Here is a 24,641-nt window from a genome sequence, read left to right as displayed (position 1 = left end):
TTAATTATAGTCTCTATACTGATGATTCTCATCTACATAGCTTGCTGTAACACAGGAGCTTCTGGGCTCCAGTCTCTAGCATGTTCACTCTGGATCCAGGCAGACAGGAAGATAGCAGCGGAGGCATGATGAGGGGTTAATTTACTTTATTCTTCTCAATTACTCTTCTTGTAGGGGCCAGCGAGAATAACAGTAGGAGCACCAGCTCCTACATCATCCCCCTAAGTCTCGATGGTGGTGAGTCAAGACAAGCACAGCTTTCACATTCCACATTCCGCATTCATTGACCAGTGCCCACCTGATTTATAGAGAAACAGACAAAGGAGGCATTTTGCCAGCAGTAGGCTCATAAGTTTACATTAACTTTAGCAGTATCATGGTGACAGCACAGAGCAGGTGCAGTGGACTGTTTACAATCTAAGCTCAAATACTTATATGACTTATGATTATATAATGAGGCACACTCGCAGTAAAACTGTTTACAGGCCATGATCCTGGAAACTAGTATCTAAAAAAGAAAACAAGTCCATATCATTTTACATACACTTGCCCTAAGTTTTTTGGTGATCTCCAATATCACATTTCTATCTACCATTCAGACATCTCGAATTGGATGTCCCATAGACATCTTAAATTCAATAGGTTCAAAATTAAACTGGCTATCTTTCCCTCTAATCCCTCTCCTCTATCTAGTACTGATAAGGACAACATAATCCTTCTAGTCCCTCAGGCTCACAACCTAGGTGTCCTCCTTAACCCTTCTGTATCTTTCACTTGCCATATCCAAACTGTTGCCAAGGCCTATCAATTTCACCTTTGCAACATCTTTCTAACATGCCCCATTCTTTCCTATGATACCGCCATCACCTTGGTGCAAGCCCTCATCACCTCATGCTTGTGTGATTGCAATAGCCTGCTGATTGGTCTGCCTGCCATAAGTTTCTCCCAACTTAATTCAGCCACCAAAGTAATATTTCCTAAAGTGCAGGTCTGATCCCTACTCAATAAACTCCAGTGGCTCCCTGTCACCTCCAGGATCAAATACAAAATCCTCTGTTTGGCATTCAAAGCCCTTCATAACCTACCTTTGTAGTCTTTTTACACCTCTCTCTCTACCATATATTCTTCTTTCCAGTGACACTGGCCTCCTGGCTCTTCTATGAATAAGACACTCTATCTCTTCACTCCAGGCATTTTCTCCTGAGGTCTCCCATGCCAGAAACATTCTCCCTCCTTATCTTCACCCCTTGATTTCCCTCAAGTCCCAAATAAAATCTCATCTTCTAAAGGCAGTCTTTCCCAACCACTCTTAATTCGGGTGCCTTCCCTCTTTTAATTATTTCCTATTTATCCTATATGTAGCTTGTTTGTACATATTTATTTGCTTGTTGTTTCCTCCAGTAGATTGTAAGCTCCTTGACAGCAGAGACTGTCTCTTGCCTCTTTTTGTATTCCCAGTGTTTAGTCCAGTGTTTGATGCATAGTAGGCACTTAACAAATGCTTATTAACTGACTGAAGCTCTAAATACATGGTTGAAATTTTGGAAGACGTACTCTAGCGCTGCTCTTTTGCCTACAAAGACTACTGATGATTCATAAAGCCAGTTCTGAAGATGTTACATATTCTAGCATCTCATTTCATTTTTCTTTGTCTCCTATCCTTCCAGACTTTTCTAGGATCTTTGCTACCACATGTTGCATTAGTTTGCCAAGTGGAAAAATAACCTCTCCCCTTCTAAAATTCTTTAGTTATCCTCTGCTACCCTTACTGTTATGGGAACTCTTGAGAAAGTTGTATATGCAGCTGGTTTTCATTTTTGCTGCATCACCACACCTATGCTATCCATTAGTCTCACAACAAACTCCCCCATTCCCACTGGAAAGCAAGGGGATCTGGAAGTTATTGTACTGGGGGTGGAGCACATTTTTAACTGCTGCACAGGAATGTGACCCATAGTCAGAGGACCTTGAATATTGAACATTGCTTTTGTTTTATTTGTTTCAAACTATTATTGTTCAATTTGTCACTTTGGAAATAGGCCCTCAGTTTATTTTGTAGCAAATATCAGCATTAAGACTTTAAGACTGTTTAATCTTTTATTAGTGAATGCAAAACATCCTTCACCATTTATTAAAAGGATCAAGGAGAGCTAGTGATCATAAATGTTATCATTAGTGTGAAAAGGGAAAACCAAAGAAAATCCAAACATCTCTTTACTTGTATTTCCTTCAGTCCCTAATTTGTCACTAAGGAATGTTTATGAATTTAGTGTGTACTAATGAAAGCTGAAAGATGCCTTTGTTTCAGAGAAGGATTATAACATAATCTTTAGTGAAATGCTAAACTGTTAGGACATGTACACTTCAGACTAATATGCTTTGGAAAAAAATTGTTATTTAGCTGACAGAAACTCCTTCATTCCCTCCTCCAAAATCCTCCCTGCCCCCACCCCCAAATCCCAAATAGCTTTTGTTTCAAGAAAATATCCTAGGATATGAAAATGGCCAGACCTAAAGACACCACCAGATGGAGGTGGAGGCTGTGAAAGATGGAGCTAAGATATCTTCAGGGGATTATAACTTTGCAGAGTAGGATGCTTGGGGCCTGCTTGGGGGAAAGAGGATTTAAATTTACCAATGCTACCAAAATGAAGAGGACCAACTAAAAAAATTTATGGACATTTCCTAGTGAGTCCTATTAATAACAATGGAGGTAATAAAAAATAAAAGGTTTAGGTGCTTAATGACTAAGAAGAACACTTGACAATCTTTTCTTTCTTTCTTTTTTTTTCCTTTGGGGGGGTTGCTAATCTCATGTCATTTCCTTGCCTTGGTATGTAGTAAACATACCAACACCTCTTATTCCAAAAATTAATGTCATCTAAGAATATTTCCAGTCTGTATTGAGCCAGGAAACTGAAGTACAGTTGAATTGTGGATACAAAAATGTTTTCTCAGATGACACAATAGTCCAGAGGGATAGAGACTGGGAAGGTAACTAACTCCCCAAGGGTGGTTGTGGATACCTATCATGGGATGTTGAAGGTGCTGGATGGTAAGTGGTGATTAGTGGTAACTGCTGTTAAGTCATTTCAGTTGTGTCTGACTCTTCGTGACCCAATTTGGGGTTTTCTTGGTAAAGATACTGTAGTGGTTTGTTATTTCCTTTTCCAGTTCATTTTACAGAGGAGGAAACTGAGGCAAATAGGATTAAGTGACTTGCCCAGGGTCCCATAGCTAATAAGTGTGTGAGGCCAGATTTAAACTCAGAAAGAAGAGTCTTCTGGCCAGATACTCTATCCACTGACTCATCCAGTTGCCCTGGTGTTAAGGAAAGTATAAAGGACTTGGAGGTTATGCTAGAAAAAGAAAGAAGAGAGCTACTGAAAAAACCCAGGAGTAGGCAATTAAGATTGAAAGTCAATCTAGAATTATTAGCCTGCTAGAAAGGCATCAGAATCAAGAACATGTGAAGATGATCAAAGGACCCAGCTAAGAAAAGTGATAAAAAGTAGTTTGGAGTTCCTACATAAAGAGGAGCTGGTTCTGGAAATTTCTGTAGTTAAAGTCTTGGACATACTATGGAGTTGGGGTTTAGGTGGTTTTGTTTTTGACCTGAAATCAAGGGATGGATCTGAGTTCCAATCAGAAAAAGATCTTGCTGGTTCAGAGATCAGGGAACTGAGAAAAATAGCTCAGGCTAAGGATAACTTAGCAAAGAAAGCATAGTGACCAAAAATTAATTGGGTCACCTGGGGGAATACTGAGAAGAGATTGCATTACCACTTTACACTATCTCAAAATACTAATATATGGTCCTTGAATTTGTAATCTACCTATAGACATCTGTTTCTCCAGCTTTCCTAGCAATGCAAAATACTCACTTAAAAATAGCTGCCTATTTGAGGCATAATGAAGTGAGCTCTCTGGGGAAGAGATAATAAAGAATAAGCCATGAATTCCAGGGATATGGTCCTTGGAAGAAAAAAAAACTAACTTTGATCTTCTGAATAGGGCAGAAGAAAATTATTCGAATAGTGATGGGAATTGGCCAGTAAACCTGATGTTTGGTGAGCCTTATATCTTGTAGTATAGTGAAAGAATACTGAGCAAACAGTCAGGACACTTGGGTTCTAGACCCGCCCATGTCACTAACTCGCTATGGGATCTTGGGCAAATTGCTTAACCTCTCTGGGATGGGCAGATTAGATGCTAGTCCTAATGTTTAATGAAAAGGCAATTTTTAACATCCAAGTTTTCATTTTTTAGATGCCAAACATATTGGCATGTTAATATATCATGTAACAACAGAGCAATCAAAGATATCTACATGGCTTTAATTTAAGTATTTCATAATTAATATATAGATATAGATAGTGCTTCATGTGAGGTAGGCAGATCTCTTCATAGGGTGAAGTATAAAATATCTTTCTCAGTGTCAACTAAAATAAATGTGTAATCCTGGAGCACATATTGAAATGTTATCACCAATATAGCATAATTTACAAAGGCTTTAGATATAGATTCCAGGAAGACCATAGTCAACTTCCCTTCCTCCCAAATAATAAATACCTAAGAAGGATCCTTGGAGCCAAATCTCATTTTCAAAACGTCTTTAGCCTCTCTCCACCCCTACAGTCCTCTAGTTTAATTTTAAGAAACAATAACACATTTGATCCTCAAGGCAATTTTGGTAGTGTAAATATTATTCTCCATTTTACAGATAAAGAAGCTTGTCCATGCGCTAGTAAATGGCAGAGCATAGACTTGAACCTAGGTCTTCTGGCATTATATCTAGCAATCTTTCCATTATCTTCAGACATACCCACAATCCCATCTGATTCAACACAACATTTTCATAACAAGTTATTCCAACCCCATGCCAACTGTAAACTTATAGTACTGAATGGACACCATCAGTTGGTAAGCAATTTGCTGGAAAAGGCTCAACACAGAACTTTAGGGATAGGTGAAGGCCATTTGTGATTAGCTCTTCCCACTGTAGTTAGGAATTGGGATTTCTATTTAGTAGATAAAAAACAAAACAAAACACTGAAGAAATTTGTCATGATCAAAGCTTAAAAAACCATTTCATGGTAGAAGCAAGAGTTTCTAATGGAAATAAAGGTACCACAAAAAGATTCATTTTGTATAAAAATGGACCTACACTCTCTTTCACCTAAATAATTTCAGCTAATATTATGTTAATCACAAGGGGTCAAAAAAGACTGTTAGTGGAACTGCAATGTACTTTCAAACTATTTTTTCCAGGTCCTTCTAGAGAAGTTTTATGTTTTAAGCAGTTCTAGGCAGTGGGGGATAGAGTATAAAAGTGAAGCTTGTGTCCTACCCTCTTAGACCTTGCTAGCTAATAGGGAAAACAAAATAAGTGTAGATAGATCATCACATTTTTATGGGAAATTAATGACCTGAGACTATTACAGAATATCCAGTTCCACAGTAGGTTTTAAAGAGACTTCTAATGATGAGGTTCCCGCCCCTCCCCCCCCCCGCCCAAGAGGAAAAAAAAATACACACAGGATTTACAACACTGTTACTCACCCCTGGAGATGGAGCTGATTTCCTGCTGCTTTTGTGATTCAGGTGGCTTGTATTTGTAGTTTTGTTCCTTCGGGTTCCAACAGACAAAGAATAGGGGGCTAGGAAGGGAAGATGGAATATAAGAATGTTAATGTTTCAAGATGAGATTTTTGTACTAAAACAAATTCTCTAATAAACTAACAACAAAAATAACAAAGGATTTCCTTTTTATTTACAAACCAAAGCCTTCAGAACCATTACATAGTGATTTGAGACACAGTCCTTAAGCTCTTCAATGCTTTTTAAACTACATGAAAGGAAACTTTTAATTATCATTAAGTTTTCCATAGGCTGATTTTAAAAAAAGGGAACAAATATAATATTTCAAGTCACAAATGATCACAGCTTGGGTGGGGGAGAGGCATCCTGAAATGTATCTTTTATCATTATACAAACATTTTAGTTTGCAAATTAATTTTACCAGCCAGAAAATTTCCTCATAAACTTCATTAATTATCTGGTAGGGGAGGTGCCAGGAGTCAACTGAAATACACCACATCATAATTTCTATTGTAATCCAAATTTTAAAAATATTATTTCTGGTTCTGCCTTGATTTTCTTTTCTATCCTTAGCTTTTGTTCCTTGGTCAAACCATGTTACTGGTCTTAGAAACAAACTGAATGTTACTAGTTTTGTATCATTTGAACATCTACACATATCACAGGTATATGCAAAGTTGGGTTGTAGTGGTTGTTGTCCTTTGTTCTCAAGGAGGACCAAAATGGCATCATTATGTTAAGAGTCAAATTATACTGTGTCCGACTGTGGCTGCTCAGACCTATATAAGCTTAGAATGCTCTACCACAGGTTGGGCACAAATAGTCCATGTGAACATTTGGGGTGAATTCTCTAAATTTGTGCATCTCATGTTTCTTTTAAGCTACTTCAGTTCTGCTTTGCTCATATAGCACAGTGCCTTCTTTGATGCAGGTACACCATGCTGGGTAGTCCTTTCCCAGCATCTTTACATCACACAACCAATTTGAAAGTTCTTCAGAGAGACCTTGAGAGTGTCCTTGTAGCAGTTCTTCTGACCATTATGTGAGTGCTTGGCTTGTATGAGTTCTCTGTAAAATAGTCTTTTAGGCAAGTGTACATTTGGCATTTGAACAATGTGGCCAGCCCACTGGAATTGTGCTCTCTGCAGTAGAGTTTGAATGCTTGGCAGAGTTGTTCGACAAAAGACCTCAGTGTTCAGTACCTTATCCTGCCAGGTGATCTTCAGAGTTTTCCTAAGACAATTCAAAAGGAAGCAATTCAGTTTCCTGCCACAGTGCTGGTATACTGTTCAGGTTTCACAGGTATACAACAACGAGGTTAGCATAATGGTGATCTTCAGTTTGATAGTCAGTCTAATACCTCTTCTCTCCCATGCTTTCCTTTGAAGCCTACCAAACACTGAACTAGCTTTGGCAATGCATGCATCAACCTCATTATCAATGTGTATGTCCCTGGAAAGTATACTGCCAAGGTAAGTGAACACTATTCAAAACTTTTTCATTTGTTATAACTGATGGTTCCACACAAGGATAGTGTGGTGCTGGCTGGAGGAGCACCTGTGTTTTCTTGGTGTTAATTGTTAGGCCAAAATTGGCACAAATGCAAAGTAATTTTTAAAGAAACAATGAGTTTCAAAGGAGTCAGAGTGATTATATGGGTAACAATTTTAATGAACATTCAAGGACATCTCAAACAGATAATCATTGTCCATTGTTTGCTTCAATTTGGAAAGAAGAAGAATTTTAAAGGTAGATTGAGGATTTTCTTGGAGGAGATGAGAGGAAAAGGGAGAAGAGAAGAGGAGAAGAAGTTAGATTATACAGTAACCGACAAGAACTAAAATTTAATGTGAAACTTGTAATTATTCTGAGCTCTTTATAGTTTTAATTTTGTTCTGTAGTGTTTCATTTGCCTTTTTTTAAGCAATAGAGATTGACTACCAATGCTATCATTTCAATACTTTAAGGACCCCATTTTGATTGATATAAGTTTTCCTCTACCAAATACTTAGTAGATAGTCACCAACCTTTTGGTGATTACCTTCTCTGCACTTAGTCTGGTCATTATGTGACAGATATTTAAGTCTGTGTCTGGTTCTTTACTTTAAAATGTGCAACTGTGGCAGTGTTAGGGAAGTCCAATGGCAAAGTCTCAGCTACAAAGTTGGAAGGGACTTCATTAGCCACCCAGTACAACCCATATCTGAAAAGGATTCCTCACTAATACTTATTGATAAGTCCTTATCCAGCTTCTGCTCTAAGACTTCCAATGATGGTGAACCCACTATCTCATAAATTTTCTGCTTTTATAAAAAGTCTAATTGTTAGGAAGTTTTTCTAGACATCAAATCTTAATTTTCTTTTTTGCAGCTTCCCCCATTTTTCTCCTGGTTCTGATTTTGCTGATATCATGTATTGTCTGAGTTCTCTGTTATCTAGGCTAAACACTTCCAATTCCTTCTACTGATAGTGACATGCACTCAAAGCTGCTCACTATATTGGCTGCTCTCTAATTTATCAGTGTCCTGTCCAAATGTTGTCTGATCATGGCAGAATACAGAGAGATTGTCACCTACTTATTCCTAAAAGCTATGCTTCTCTTAATGTAGCTCAAAGCTGTGTTAGTTTTTTTTTGATTGCCATATTACATTGCTGAAAACAGCAGCATGAAAAACCCAAGCTTTGACACAGTGCTCCCTCCACCTCAGGAGCAGATCCCAACTTTAACATAAAGTTAAAAGTCAAGAAATAGTCTGGAAAATGAGCAAACAACAAAAAAAGAACTTAATCACAGAAAATTACTATGGTGACAGAGAAGATCAAAACAGAAACTCAGAAGAAAAGAACAAAGTCAAAACAGTAACATCCAAAGCCTTCAAGAAAAATGTGAACTGGTCTCAGGGCCAAAAATAATTTTTGGAAGAGCCCAAAAAGAATTTTAAAAATTGGGGGTAGCTAGATGGTACAGTGAATAAAGCACTGGCCTATGTGACCCTGGGCAAGTCACTTAACCCCAGCTACCTCACCAAAAAAAAAAAAAGGATTTTTAAAAATCAAATGAGAGGTAGAGGAAAAATTGGAGAAAATAATGAGAGTGATGTAAGAAAATCATGAAAGAAGTCAACAGCTTGGTAAAGGAGGCACAAAAAAATTACTGAAGAAAATAACACTTTAAAAATTAGAATAGGCCAAATGGTAAAAGAGACACAAAAATCCACTGAAGAGAAGGATGCCTTCAAAAGCAGAATTGGCCAAATGGAAAAAGATATTAAAAAAATTCACTGATAAGAAGAAATCCTTAAAAGTAGAATCGACCAAATGGAAAAGGAGGTACAAAAACTCACTGAAGAAAATAATTCCTCAAAAATTATCATATCCTAGGCCCTCATATCCTAGAACCAGACAGTAAAATAGAAATGGAAAGAATCCACTGATCACCTCTTGAAAAAGATCCTCAAGCGAAAACTTCTAGGAATATTATAGCCAAATTCCAAAGTTCCCAGGTCAAGGAGAAAATATTACAAGCAGTCAGAAAAAAAAATTCAAACATCATGATGCCATAGTCAGGATAACACCAGATTTAGCAGTTTCTACAGTAAAGGATCAGAGGGCTTGGAATATGATATTCTGGAGGGCAAAGGAGCTTGGATTACAATCAAGAATTACCTGCCCACAGCAAAAGAGAGTATAATTCTTCCAGGGAAAAATTGACATTTACAGAAATAGAGGACTTTCAAGCATTCCTGATTGAAAAACAAAACAAAACAAAAACAGCTGAATAGAAAATTTGACTTTCAAATACAAGGCTTATGAGAAGCATAAAGAGGTAAATCAGAAAAGAGAAATCCTGGGGCAGCTAGGTGGTGCAGTGAATAGAGCACTGGTCCTGGATTCAGGAGGACCTCAGTTTAAAATCCGGCCTCAGACCAAATACATGACACTTATTAACTGTGTGACCCTGGGCAAGTCATTTAACCCCAACTGCCTAAAAATAAAAAGAAAAAAGAAAAGAGAAATCCTAAGGGATTCAATATGGTTAAACAATTTACATTCCTTCATAGGAAGATGACACTTGCAAGTATTAAGAATTTTATCATTATTAAAAGCAGTTAGAAGTATACATAGACAGAAGGCACAGGTGTGAGTTGACTATAATAGGGTAATACCTAAAAAAATAAATTGAGGAGAAAGAGGGATGCACTGGGGGAAGGGAAAGGTAAAATGAGGTAAATTCTCTCACATAAAACAGTTATAAAAGAGCTTTTACAGTAAAGGGGGAAATGAGGGGTGGGGTGGCAGAAAACGCTTGAACCTGACTCTCACTGGAATTGGCTCAAAGAGAGAATAACATATACACTCAGTTGGGTATAGAAATCAATCTTGCTATACAGGGAAGTAGGAGGGGAAAGGGATAAGAGAAGGGGGGGACTGATAGAAGGGATATTGGATTGGGGGAGGTGATGGTCAGAAGTAAAACACTTTTGGGGAGGTACAGGGTAAAAGGAGGAAGAGAGAGAGAGAGAAAGAAATAGGAAAAAATAGGATGGAGGGAAATACAGAATTAGTAACCAAAACTGTGAAAAAAAAATTTACAGCAAGTTTCTCTGATAAAGGTCTCATTTCTTAAATATATAGGGAACTAAGTCAAGTTTATAAGAATACAAATTATTCCCTAATTGATAAATGGTCAAATGATACGAACAGATAATTTTCAGATGAAGAAATCAAAGCTATTTCTAGTCATATAAAATGCTCTAAATTACTATTGATTAGAGAAATGCAAACTAAAACAACTCTTGTGGTATCACCTCACACCTATCAGATTGGCTAATGTGATAGAAAAGAAAAACAACAAATGTTGGAAGGGATGTGGGAAAATTGGGACACTAAAGCACTTTTGGTTGATTTGTGAACTGATCCAACCATTCTGGAGAGCAATTTAGAACTACGCTCAAAAGACTGTGTAGACCCTTTGACCCAGAAATACCACTACTAGGTCTGTATCCCAAAGAGATAAAAAAAGGGAAAAGGACCTATATGTACAAAAATATAGCAGCTATTTTTAGTGGTGGAAAAGAATTGGAAATTGAGGGTATGCCAATCAATTGGGTAATGACTGAACAAGTTGTGGCATACGACCATGATGGAATACTATTGTGCTGTAAGAAATGACAATCAGGATAATTTCAGAAAAAACCTGGAAAGACTTATATGAACTGAGGCAAAGTGAGGTGAGCAAAACCAGGAGAACATTGTACATAGTAACAGTAATATTATACAATAAATAACTGTGAATGATTTAGCTATCCTCAGCAATATAATGATCCAAGGCAATTTTGAAGGATTTATGATAAAAAATGCTATCTACCTCCAGAGAAAGAACTAAAGGAGTCTGAATCCCCCCCCTTTTTTTTGTTCTTTGTTTTCTTTCACAACATGACTAGTATGGAAATATGTTTTGTATTACTGCACATGTACAATCTATATTAAATTGTGTGCCTTCTCAAGGAGGGGGTTAAGAAGGAAAGGAGAAAGAGAATTTGGAACTCAAAATTAAAAAAAAGAATGTTAAAATTGTTTTTACATGTAATTGGACAAAAATAAAATATTTAAAGGATAAAAATATTAAGCACCACAGGGTCAAGTACCAATCTCTGGGACACTTCGCTACTGTGACCTACATAACATTGGACAACTAACAACCACTCTCCAAGTCTAGTCATTTAATTCCTTTTGACTCAAGATAATAAGCTTTGACTTATCTAGTCCACATCTTTCCATGTTTTTTACAAAATGACTATGAGAGATTTAATCAAATACATTGTTAAAACGTAAGTAAGCTATATCTACAATTGTTCTCTGATCAATTAGTTTAGTAACTTGTCAAAAAAGCAAAGGTTAATCTGGCATGACCTATTCTTTCAGAGCTAGCTCTTTGTAATCATTGCTTCTTATTCTACATGTTCAATGAGTACAATCATATGTTCTAAAAATTTCCCAGGAATTAAAGTCAAGTTCACAGTTCTACAATCTGTAGACTCTGTTCTTGTTCCTTCTTTGAAAATTAAGACTACATATTTTCTACACTCCTGGTACAGTGGTTAGAACATTGGGCTTTGAGTCATGAAGACTCCTCTTCATAAGTTCAAATCCAGCCTCAGACACTTACTAACTAGCTGTGTGACCCTGGACATGCCACTTCCCCCTGTTTGCCTCAGTTTTCTCATCTGTAAAATGAGCTGGAGAAGGAAATGGCAAACCACTCCAGTATCTTGGTCAAGAAAACCCCAAATGGGATCACAAAGATTTGGACACCACTGAAAAATGACTCAAAGTCAAAGTTAGAATATCCCCTCTCCAGTCCTATGAGATTTCTCCCATTCTCCATGATCTTTCAAATGTTATGATAATAGCCTAGCAATCATCCAGTCTTTCGGCATATAAGGATTTAATTCATCTGTGTTAAGTGACTTGAACTCATCAAGACCAACTGGGTGCTCTTCTGGGCTGGACTATCATGGGATGTTATCTATCCTTCTTCTGAACTCTGTGAAATTCACATTCCCAAATCTAGGGTACACATCAGACTATTTCCAACATTTCTCTCTTTCCCTTATCATAAATTCTAGGAAGAAGCAGTTACTTCAACCCAATGTTCCCATTATTCCCAAATCAGCAACTTCAATTCCTTCCTTTCAAGTGATATGAATATCCAGCACAGAATTATCACTTATTGGTTCCTCCAGCTTTTGAAGGATGAAATTTTCATTAAGGCATTTCAATCAGTTATTAGCGAGTCTGTTTTTAGAAGAAAGGGAGCTCTAGCAAATACATGGAAAATGAGCCTCTTATCACTACATAGCATGTATTTGTGTCGGATCTGTGATCTTTTTCTGGAGTTGTTCTTTCGGTCTGCATGATGTATAGTATATTCTGATGATGAAATCCTTTTTTGTTTCCGCCTTCTTTGGTCTTCACTCCAATGTTCTCCACCTACACAATCTTATTATTCAGCTCCTACACTCTTCTTCCACAGAAACCAGAAGTAGTCTGGTATAGACCCCCCAAACTCAGGGTCAGCTCCATGCTACAATGAATCAATGGAGTAGGATTTTTAGTAAAGAGTATTTTTATTTTTGTAGAAAAGGGGACTTTTTGCGGAGGAGCCAAGATTGCAGAGGAGAGGAAACACTTAGCTGACCTATCCCAATATTCTTCTCCAAATAACTTTAAAATAACACCTCAAATCTAAATCTGAAATGGCAGAGTCAACAAAAGGTCATGGTGAGACATTCCAGCCCAATACAACTTAGGAGATTGGAAGGAGAGATTTGTGACCCACGGGTGGTGGAGTCCATGAGGATGGAAGACCAATGGTGCAATTAGGTGGTGGCAGCAGAAACGCAGCAACTTTGGGAATTCTCAAGCCAGAGGCAGTAAGGGCACCTGGCAACTAGTCAGAAAGAGATTACAGGTGACCCTTGTGTTAGCACAGGGTACAGAACAAGGTGCTATCTGGCAGCTCCACTGCTTATACCCACTTTTGGGTCATGGTTCAAGAATAGAGAGGAGCACTTTTGGTCAAGAGGTTGTGGGAGCACTGAGAAGCAGTATTGCTTTTGGTCACAAGGGAGCAGGGGTTCTGAAGAGCAGTATCACTTCTGGTTCCAAGGGAACAGGAACCCTGAGGAGCAGTAATGACGGTAATTCCAAGAAAGCAGGGGTTCTTCCTGAGTAAGGACCAGAGCCGAACCCAGGAGAGTAGTGACTGCACCTCTCCCTACATCATACCACCCTGGAAACATTGAAAACTTTCAAACCCCACCACTCCTCCTCTCCCTGAACTAGCTTTGAAACTAGCAGTATGAAAAAAGCCTGAAGCTTGGGATAGCACCCCTTCCCACCCACATGGGGAATAGATCCCAACTTCACCATAAATTTAAAGTCAAGAAAATGGGCTGGGAAAAAGAGCAAATAACAACAAAAATGAACCTGACCATAAAAAGCTCTTGCAAATTCAGAAGAAAACAATGAAGTCAATATAGTTACAAGTAAAGTCTCAAAGGGAAAAATGTAAATTGTATACAAGCCTGACAAGAATTTCTAGAAGAGCTAAAAAATGATTTTTGAAATCAAATAAGAGTGGTAGAATAATAATTATGTAAAGAAATGAGAGTGAGGGAAGAAAATTATGAAAAAGACGATTAAAAAGAGGTAAAAGATGGTAAAAGAGGTACACAAAATACTGAAGAAAATATCTTAACAGAACTGGCTGAATAGAAAAAAAGGTACAAAACTTCACTAATGAAAATAACTCCTTAAAAAGCAGAATTGGCCAAATGGAAAGAGAGACACAAAAGTTCAGTGAAGAAAATAATTCCTTAAAAATTAGAATTGGGCCAGTGGAAACTAATGACTCCATGAGACATCAAGAAACAATAAAACAAAGTCAAAAGAAGAAAAAAAAAGAATATGTGACATATCTCATCAGAAAAAGAACTGATCTGGAAAACAGATTGAGGAGAGATAATTTAAGGATTATAGGACAACCTGAAAGCCAAGATCAAAGAAAGAGTCTACATGTCATAGTTCAAGAAATTATTTTTTTATTTCAAGAAATTATTATTAAGGAAAACTGTTCTCCTGGACTGATCTCTTCACTTGTACAATCTATATCATATTGCTTACCTTTTCAATAGGTGAGAGAAGGGCAGGAGGGAGGGATAAAATTTGGAACTCAAAATTTTAAAAAATGAATGTTAAACATTTTTTACAATGTAATTGGGAGGTATTTAATGAAATTAAGATTTTTTTTAAAGAAAAGACATATTACTGGACCATGTATTATATTCTTCTTCTCTCTCTCTCCATATCTGAGGAAAGCCTATATAGTTAGGATCCTAGATTTAGAACTGGAAAGGACCTCAAAGGTCATCCTCATTTTACAAATGAGGAAGCTGAAGCTTGGAGGGGTTAAGTGACTTAGCCAATATCACACGGCTAGTAAGAGTATTCCTAACTCCAAATTCAGAACTCCATTTACTATAGATTATGTTAATTTATCTATACATATCCAAAGGCAATCACTATTCATAGACACTCATAGTTCGAAGAGAACTCAGGTAAACCTGTAACATTTCCAAGAAGCGGTCATTCAACCTCTGCTTGAAGACTTCTAGTGAGGGAGCACCAACCTCCTATAGCAGTCCACTCTAGTTTTAGACAGCTCTAATTTGTGACAATCATTCAATTAACATGTATTAAGCACCTTCTATATGTCCAGCATTATGCTGGGTGGGGATACAAATAAAATAAATCAAATAATCCCTACTACTTGCAAGGAGCCTACATACAAACAATTATCTAAATAATAATAACAGCTGACATTTGACTACCATTTGAAAGTTTTCAAAGCATTTTATACACTTTATCTCATTTGATTTTCACCCTCTGTACTACATTCTACAAATACTTTTATCCCAATTTTACAGATTAGGAAACAGTTTCAGAGATATTAAATGACTTGCCCATGAAGACATAGCTAGTAGATATCAGAGATAGAATTGTAATCCATATCTTCATTGAGTTCAAGTATAATATCTTCCTATCTATTTTATCACATTGTTTATAAGTGTAGTGAATGGGGGAAATAATCACTTTCTATGTGATTGGTCTTAAAACCCCAAACCCATAAAGTGACAAGGTATCAGAAAGGATACAGTTTCTTATAAAAGCTGAATATACTACACATCTCCTCATAAATAAATGAGGTTAATTAGGTGAAGTCTTCATACATCTCTCAACAATATCCACTTTTTTCTTGCCAAATAATAGCTCATATTTATGGAATGCTTTAAGGCTTTACAAGGTATTTTAAAACAAATGTATCTTATAGATGAGGCTCAGAAAGGTTAAATAGTAGCTAATAAATAGTACAGCTTTCAAAGACTGATGTCACTGTTCATCAAATTCTTCCTATCGTGGGGAAGTGATTTCTGATAAGTCACAAACACTTCAGGGTGAATTTGTTTAATATGTTACCCCTCTTAGAAGTGTTTACATTTTATGAAAGGACTAAAGGGAGTAAAATCCAAAGGAATGGATTTCTAATAGTGCAATTTTAGATTCTATGATGTCTAGGAGGGAGAAAAATCTTTTTAGGCAGAGAGATCTTACTGTAAGCTTTCAAATAACATCATATAGGTTACTCTGGGATCTACAAACAAGATTCTCAATAGTCACTCTACCAAAAAAAAATTAGTTTTCATAGAAACCAGGAAAACAGCATTTTAGTAAGTTCCAATTTCTCAGAAGGCACTGCAGAACATAATTTTGTAGTAATTGTGTTATTAAATGCCTAGGTGCTGTTACTTCCACCCATATCCTCCCACATAGCTAGTTATGACAAAACTTCTTTCCCCCCTACCATATCTACTTCTGAATGCAATGAGTCAATCATTGTACTGTTCAGTATATCAAAGCATTAACTTTCTAAATAGTTAAGTTACTGGTCTGAAAGAGTTAAATTGGTTTCCAAAGATACATTATTTTATATTTTATATATTTATATATATATTTTATATAAGGAGTAGCCTGATCATAGAGAGGATCTAGCTTGTTATCTGTCATCTACAAAATAATCCCCAAAGGATAAAAGTTGTATGTTTGCATAAAACATATGCTGTAAACTTCTGAAATGATATATCTCACCAGAGGTCAGCAAACTACTGCACTATAGTTTTACTGAACCTTGGACTTACTCCTAAAAGGTCTATTTTAAATTACATATTGAAAGCAGATAAACTGGGGAAGCTAGGTGGTGCAGTGGATAGAGCACTGGCCCTGGGGTCAGGAAGACCTGAGTTCAAATGGAGCCTCAGACACTGTGTGATCCTGGGCAAGTCACTTAACCCTGACTGCCACCACCCCCCACCCCCAACAAAAAAAAGCACATAAACTAAAGCTGTTCAAGAGACAAACACATTTTGGAGCTAATAAACATTTATAGAAAATTGCTATCTACAATTTTTTGAAATTTAGTAGTAGGATTATCAGTAGTAGTTGTGAAACTTGCCTTAGTTTTTGTGAGACAGAAGAAGGATTTTCTCAGGTAACCTGAGTCTAAAACACTTAGGACCCATGTGACTTGATCTGAACCTGACGATTTACTGAAATAACATTTTTACCTAGTGAAGTAAGTGGATGACTAATTGTATATATTTCTAAAAATGAGGTTTAAACAGTACAATATAATTCACTATAGTGAAGTGATCACTCACTTACATGTTCATGTCACTTTGTTCTTAGAACTAATACCCTGAAATTAAACACAAATATTTGAAAATGTTCTATTACTTCAGTTGTAAGAAAAGACATAAAAATGATTTTCACTTGTCTGTCCATTGCTGAAAATAATCCTTAGGAATATGAGGTATTTTATCCTAAATTCCTTATAAACACTAGAGGGAAACCCCACAGTTATTATCCAAGAACATGTGATCTCAGTCAAGGAACAGATGAGAAATTTTATGTTTCATTTGTGCTGAAATTTTTTGTTAATTTTTTTTTTTAGTGCAGCAAATGTGATTATAGAAAATAGAGCATTTTGTTCAGTGTATTAGTGTCACGTCATTGTATTTTGTTCAGTCTGGCTGTAAAAGATCCAAGTAATTGGCCTTTTCTAGTTGATCACACCATGCTGTTTAAAATCTTGATCTTGAGATTGACTTGGGTAATGTAAGTTATATTGCTGACTATCCCCTTTAATAATTCTTTTTCCTCCTTGATATTTTGGGGGCAAATTTCTGGTGCCCAATTCAGTGAATACTATAGGAAATATGCTCCCAGTAGCAATGAGTTCCTAATAATGTTGTGATAAATTTATAGAACTCTTGATGAAGGTATTCATGACCCTATAAAATAGGTACATGTCTGAAAAAATGTCCATAAAGCGAAATTCCACATTCAAAACCTCGATTTCTCATTGACTACCATTATAGAATTAGAAACTGTAGAGACAGAAGGAACCTCAAAGATCATTTAGTCCAGGCCCTGACTCTGAAGAAATATATTCTTCCTCTGACAAGAGGTCATCCAGATTCTGAATGAACACTTTCATTGATAAGAAAATTGCTGCCCCACAGGTTAGTTGATTTTCATGCTTGACTATTATATTTTTTAAGTTTTTTTTTCTTAATTGAACCAGATTCCACTAGTCTCTAATGGTATCTACTAGGTCTACTTCTATTCTTTTGAGATATTAGGAAAAGTCTAATCCTTCTTCCAAATACCAGCCCTTTAAATATTTGAAGACAGCATATTTCTCCTCTCTATTTAGGCAACATTTTAAGTTCCTTCTACCATTCTCTACGTAGAGACATGTTTGTGGACTTTTTGTCACAAGATAGCCTTACTCAATGGCAGGAATTCTCTGAATTGTATTTCCTAGAAGGCTGTAGATGAGCCTGCAACATGGCGACATCATCTGTGCAGACAATGATGGAGTGAGAAGGCTCCTAAGCTAGACCATAGATTAGCTGTGACTTTGAAGATCAGGATAGGCCCTTGATACTTTGGTGAGAAGACTTAAGTTAATATCTTTTTGTTGAGCAGCTGGGATTGATAGCTTTTCATCACAGTAAAACCTAAAAAGATAGTTTTTCTACCTTAGTGACCAAGAAAAAATACATTTTTCGCTCAGGCTCAAAATCAGTCTTACAAAATAATAATTTATAAGACAACCCAACCATACACCTGCTAGATGGTGTCTTTCTTTTCATTCATTTATTTGAATATTTCTTGACTTCTTACTATGTGCAACAAACGAATAAACAAATGTTAATCACTTTCTGTATACTAGGTGCTGTGGCTATGAATAAAAAAAAAAGTTAGTCCTTGCTCTCAAGGAGCTTACATTCTATGGGAATGATACAATTATGTTCCCAGAGCAGGAAATATAGGACAAATACAAAATAACTACAAATTGATGGAGGTGGGTAGAATGGAATAACAACTGTGAGAATCAGGATTAATGGCTTGTTGAAGGAGGTGGCACTTGAGCTAAATCTAGAAGACAGCAAGGAATCCCAAGGGGTAGAGGCAAGGAGAAAGAGCATCCCAGGCATCAGTGATAGCCTGAGAAAAGGCACAAAGGTGGGCAATATCATATCAAGTATAGGAAACAGCAAATAGGCCTGTTTGGCTGAAGCACAGAATATATGATGGGAGTAAAGTTAATAAACCTGGAAAAGTAGGGTGGGGACAGATTGTGAAGGGCTCTCAATACCAAACAGAGTTTGGATTCTGTTTGAAAGGCAGTGGGATCCACTGAAGCTTCTTAAGCAGAGAATGACGTGGTTAGTCACTCAATAAATACCTATTAAGGGCCCAGGTGCCAGGTACTGTGCTAAGTGATAGGAATACAAGTAAGAAAAAGAAATACAGTCCCTGCTAACAAGGAGCTTACAATCACAATTAATACAACTTACCAAAAAAAAGCTAAAAATGGGGACAGGGGAGAGATGGTACCCAGCACAGGAGCATGATGGAGAAATCCGAGGGACTGCACCCAGGTGGGCAATGGGAAATAGCTGGCTTGGGCACTTTCCTTAAATGGAGGTCTTGGGAGTTCTCCACTCTGCCCTCCAATCAGAGAGTCTCCAGGGTCAGAAGGTACTCATGATATGTAAGACCAGGGCAGATGTGATCTTGTAGGATGAGTGCAGCTGGGTGGGAAACAGAGAGATGGCTGACCCAGGTGCCCTCCTTAATTGGAGGTTTTTCGTTTGATCTTGCTGTAGATTTAAATGCCACTTTGATAGTGGTGTGGAGGATCAAACGGAGATGAGAGACTGGATGCACTGACACTAGTTAGGAAGCAGGGGTCTGTACTAAAGTAAATTAATATCAGTTTGACCTTATTATGGCATATTGGATGGCCACAAAATGAGAATGGGTGGTTATTCAACTCTTCCTCTTGGAGATTATGTATTTCAGTAGAAACTTAATCGTGCTGTCCTTCCTCTTCCCTTTTGATAATAACTGGTTCATGACTCACCTGGTATTGGGTCAGTTCTGCCTGATTGTAACCTTGACTGTCCGCACAATGTGCTCCCATCATTGCCCACAGTAATCGGTCTGAACAATGAATAGTTGGGATGTACAGGACAATTGTAACTAAGGCCCCATGGGCTGCGATTGGGGAAAAGAGTTGGTGGGATTTCTTTTTCTCTGCAAAAGAAAAATGAAAATCAAAATTATGTTTTTATTACAGACAAATAACTAAAGAGTAGTTAGATAGAAACTATGCAAATTGGCTAAGATTGTGATAACTAAAATTGCATTTCAGATCCAAAGAAAATGGTCCTGTCTCTAAGATCCACTTATCTGTAGGAATTAAAGAGACATACCTGATGTGAATGTTATGTACAGATATAAAAACAAGATCCATGTTAAAATATGCATTTCCTAGCACACTCATTTCAGCAGTCCATTCCCTCCACCTGCCCAATTACAGTATGAATTTAAGTACTCGACGTTAGGTATGACATGTGCTTATTGAGCGCTTCACCTCTTTACTGCTTCAGTACCTTACCTCTTTATTGTTGTTCAGTCATTCAATTATGTTTGACTCTTCATGACCCCATGGCCCATAGCACACCAATACTCTTTAGGATTTTTTTTTTTTTAGCAATGATATTGGAGTGGTTTGCTAGCTCCTTCTCCAGTAGATTAAGGCAAACACAGGTTAAATGACTTGCCCAAAGTCACACAGCCAGTAAGTGTCTAAGACCAGATTTGAACTCAGGTCTTTCCTAACGCTAGGCCCTAGAACTCTAGGTTCTATTCACTGAGCTACCTAGGTGCCTCCAGGGCAAACAGAGGTTAAACGACTTGATCAGGGTCACACAGCGAGTGTCGGAGGCCAGAGTCAAGTCTTTCTGACTCGAGGCCCAGCACACTATGAACTGAGTCATCTAGCTGCTTCTGTGGAGGTGCTAATGAGTAATGAAATAGCCAAAAAATTTGGGTACATTGTATGACATAAACCCTTTGATACCAACTCTCCTTACATTTGTGCCTGCTGTTGGAAACCCCCAAAAATATTTTTCTTTTGCTTGCAACACGTAACAATGTAAACATCTGTAACACAGTAAAAGCTGTTACATAGATTAATAATAGTAATTCACATTTACATAGCACTTTACAACATGGATCCTTTTCAAATTTGGAGCAACAGTTCATGTTATTTCTTATCTCCACTGGTCTATTTCTCTATCTGCTGCCATCTTGTCACCAGATGCTTGGATAGTACTTAATTAACAACCATTCTGAACAAGATAAATATGAGTATGTACCTCTTAAGAAAAACATGAACTTGCTCCTCCAGTATTGTTGTGGTTTGTTGATCTTGTTTTATTTTGATTACTGTAGATGGTGTCCGATTCAGCTGTACTTTAGGTGATGAAATTGCCAGTGGGCTTCTGGTATATTTTTTGTCAGTGTCAAATCCCTCCCAAGTTTGTTGCCAATGGATAGGAGTATACCAAGCAATTGCCTAAAGAGAACAGTCCATTAATGTAATATATTATTCAAGAGCATTATTCTTTTAATTTCTTAGGCCTATTACATTAAAATGTGCTGAAGAGATGATCAAAATTGTATTATCCACCATTAAATCTTATTTTAAAGATTTAAAGAGGGTATACATTGTTCAGCAATGTAAATTTAGGACGACATAGGAAGATAGAACTAGTGAAGTACTGTATTCACAACTGTTAGATCAAAGTAGGAGCAGATAATAGAGGAAGTTGTCAGGAGTATAACATGAAGGGAAAGTGAAAGGAAAAATGCTTTTTTAATATTGTTTTTCATAAGTACACATTTTTAATTCCAGAAAATTTTGCCCTCCATGGCACCTAGGTACTTTATGATGTCAAGTTAAATGTATTATAGTGAAGGACAAAGCCACCAGAGACAGTTTCATAGAGGACACAATCTTCAAATTCAGGCTTGTGAAATTTTCATATGTTTTGTGGGACCCACAAATGCCTTATATTTCTGTAATCCTTTGGATTATCTCTATTTGCTTCCTGGTTATGAGTGAATAGGAGGAGGCAGAAGGAGACGCTAAAGTGTTAATAAAACAGTGGTGGTTGTTGGGAGGCTAAGAGGGAGTGAAGGTTATAAAGCTCATATACTCAACTACTATAGTGGTAGGGAATTTCAGTTTCCTAAATGTTCTACATGTTTATTAGAATGATAAATTAAGGTGAAGGCTGGCTAGGCACAAGCAATTATACCTTTATTCATAGGAAGCATGAGTATCAATTTGTACACTTAAAATAGAGAGATACTAAACAATAACTTCTCATTTGCACTTTTTAATTTTTAATTTTATAAAACTATAGACTTGAACTTAAGCTGTAACAATGTAAAAACTGCTACATGGATTAATAATAGTAACTCATATTTACATAGCACTTTGAGGTATCCAAAATGATTTCCTCACAATGACCCTGTGAAGGAGGCACTGGTTGTATTATTATTCCCACTCTGGGCTATACAAGGTGTTAAGGGAAGCCTCTGGTGTGAGGGCTACCAAGCCCTTTTCAGGGCCACTTTCTACCTTTCGTGTCCACTTGCCACCCAACTCTCACCTGTGGTTCCAAGAAGCTGTAGCACGTATAGCAGCCATACCCTGATAAAACCATTTTGGCAGATAGGCTAAACAAAGTTGAGGGTAGTTGATGGGCTTCAAACCTGTTGGTGAGTTAAGGGGATGCATACCCCATGCATGTGAAGACTTTAAAGACTTCTTTGGTTGATTGGGAGGATGAGAACAATTTGTTCCAACAGGCCATGAAGGTGGAAGCAGGTGCTGTGGAGCACTTAGAGCTTCATTAGACATCAACAATGCCAAGGTCATCCACTGTATCCTGAGCCATCACCAGTCATCTTGACTTTGTCTTGTCACTGCACTCTAATGATTCTTGGAGAGAGTGAGGCTCACAACTCTACATACAGGCAGCCCAGAACATAGGGTTGTATTCTCACTGAACTGAAGCAGTAGTGGGATTTGGCAGCCCCCTGGGTGTCTGAGCAGCCTTTTTAAAGGCCTGCACTGCTCACCTCCTGATGTAAGGAAGGGGCTAGAAAAAGTGTCCTAAAAATTGTCTGCTTTACCTAACCTAACCCTGGTCTGCTTATTGCAGTAGACAAGGTTCCTACCCTGTGGCTGAAATACAAAAAAAGGACAAAAACTTTTGTAAAGATGATTCCACTCACCATTGATACATAGAATGTGTGAATGTTTATGGACAACACAAAATCCAGTAGATCTGAAAGATGAATAGGTCTTATTGCAAGAGAACTCGGCAGGTATCACAACCAAATAGCAGATCTGAGTGAAACAAAGCTGGCAAATGAAGTCCAGTTTACCAAAGTCAAAGCTGGATATGTGTTTTTCTGGAGTGGTTGCCATGATGATGAGTGCTATGAAGCTGGCATAGGTTTCACAATCAAATCTAATCTAGTCAACAGGCTAGCATGCCTCCCAAAGGAGTAAATGACAGGTTCATGATAATGTGATTTCACTTGCAGGAAAGTGCAATGCCACCATCATCAGTGCATGTGCTCTCATCATGATGAACCCTGATGAGGTCAAAGCAAAATTTTATGAAGCACTGGAGACCCTCATCAGCAATGTGCTGAAAGAGGACAAGCTTGTAATTTTGAGTGACTTTCAGGCCAGAGTAGGCACAAACTATCATATAAGGCAGGGAGTCCTTGGGAGGAATGGAGTCAGAAAAAGCAACAGCAATGCTCACTGAAGACTTGTGTGTCTCATGACCTTTTCATCTGTTCTTCTGTTCATCTAAATGCAATAAAACTTCAAGGATGCACCCTTGCGGCAAACACTGGCATTTAATAGACTACGTCACTGTAAGGAGAGGAGACAGATGGATGTGAAAATGGTAGTGGTGATGTGTAGTGCAGTGCTGGACAGATCATAGACTTATCATCTCCAAACTAAACATTTGCATTCAGCGAAAGTGGCAGCCCCACGACAAAATGACTGCCAGAAAACTTAATGTCAAGATTAGAGTGCTTCTCCATACATGAACACATTACTAACTTGGAGGGAAAGCTGAGCCAACATATGGTTAGCAACATGGAGCATTAAAGGAGTGGGCAGCTTTCTGAGATTTGGCGTATAGCACCGCATTTACTCATCTGGGCCAGAATACTAGTGGATTTCAGGATTGGTTTGATGAAAATGATGGGGAAATTCAGAAGTTACTAAATGAAAAACAAGAGCTCTACAGGATCAAAGAGAGGGATTGTTCTTCTGTCTCTAAAGAAGGCAGCATATATTTAACTCCAAAAAGAGTAAAGTGCAACCAAAGCTTAGAGAGATGCAGTATTCTTGGCTCAGTAAGAAGGCAGATGAAATTCAGTTTTACACTGATAGTAACTATCCAAAGAACTTTTATGATGCCCTGAAGGCATACGGGCTGCTGCTGTTGTTGTTGTTGTTTGTCCTTCATTCTTGAAGAGAACCATGACCACAGGAAGATGATGCCACGATTTGCAAGTGAAGTGAGGGAGGGCTGTATAAAATCACCAGCCTCACTTTCTCCTTGGGAGTCATCTGAGTCCAGTGGCAAGATATAGATCAGGAGGACTGGAGATGGCCCCTGCCCTGAAGGCTATTTATGGGCCAAAGACCTATGGTGGATCTCAACTACTCAGCACAGATTAGAGCTACATTGATTAGTGATAAGAACACATCCTGGACAGATGGGCTCAATACTTCCATAGTGTTCTCAAAGACAGTTGCTGCACAATGTTGAAACCACAGACTATTTACCTCAGGTTGAAGTCAGTCCCTCTCTGGCTGAACTCCCAACTGAAGAGGAGGTTCTGAATGTCATTAGGTTTCTTTGGTGTGGCAAAGTGCTTGGCACTGATTCTATTTCAGCAGCGATTTACAAGGCAGGGGGTCCACTATTCATACAAAAGCTGACTGAAATCTTCCG

The 24,641-nt window shown here is 37.7% G+C and overlaps 1 protein-coding gene across 1 annotated transcript in view; it reads right to left on the bottom strand.

The window, feature by feature from the left end:
* Positions 1-213: 213 nt before the first annotated feature.
* Positions 214-24,641, bottom strand: part of LMNTD1 (lamin tail domain containing 1) — a 58,089-nt gene continuing 33,661 nt past the window's right edge. Inside the window, exons 6-10 of the mRNA XM_027838578.1 lie at positions 20,958-21,157; positions 19,658-19,830; positions 5,563-5,660; positions 4,381-4,442; positions 214-298 (exon numbers count right to left, since the gene is read on the bottom strand). Coding sequence (XP_027694379.1) covers positions 214-298; positions 4,381-4,442; positions 5,563-5,660; positions 19,658-19,830; positions 20,958-21,157 — 618 coding nt within the window. The remainder of the gene's footprint in view (positions 299-4,380; positions 4,443-5,562; positions 5,661-19,657; positions 19,831-20,957; positions 21,158-24,641) is intronic.

This window comes from Vombatus ursinus, unplaced genomic scaffold, assembly GCF_900497805.2.
Source record: "Vombatus ursinus unplaced genomic scaffold, bare-nosed wombat genome assembly UNPS02014830.1, whole genome shotgun sequence".
NCBI classification, from domain to species: Eukaryota; Metazoa; Chordata; class Mammalia; order Diprotodontia; family Vombatidae; genus Vombatus; species Vombatus ursinus.
This window is presented reverse-complemented; position numbering and strand designations above follow the sequence as displayed.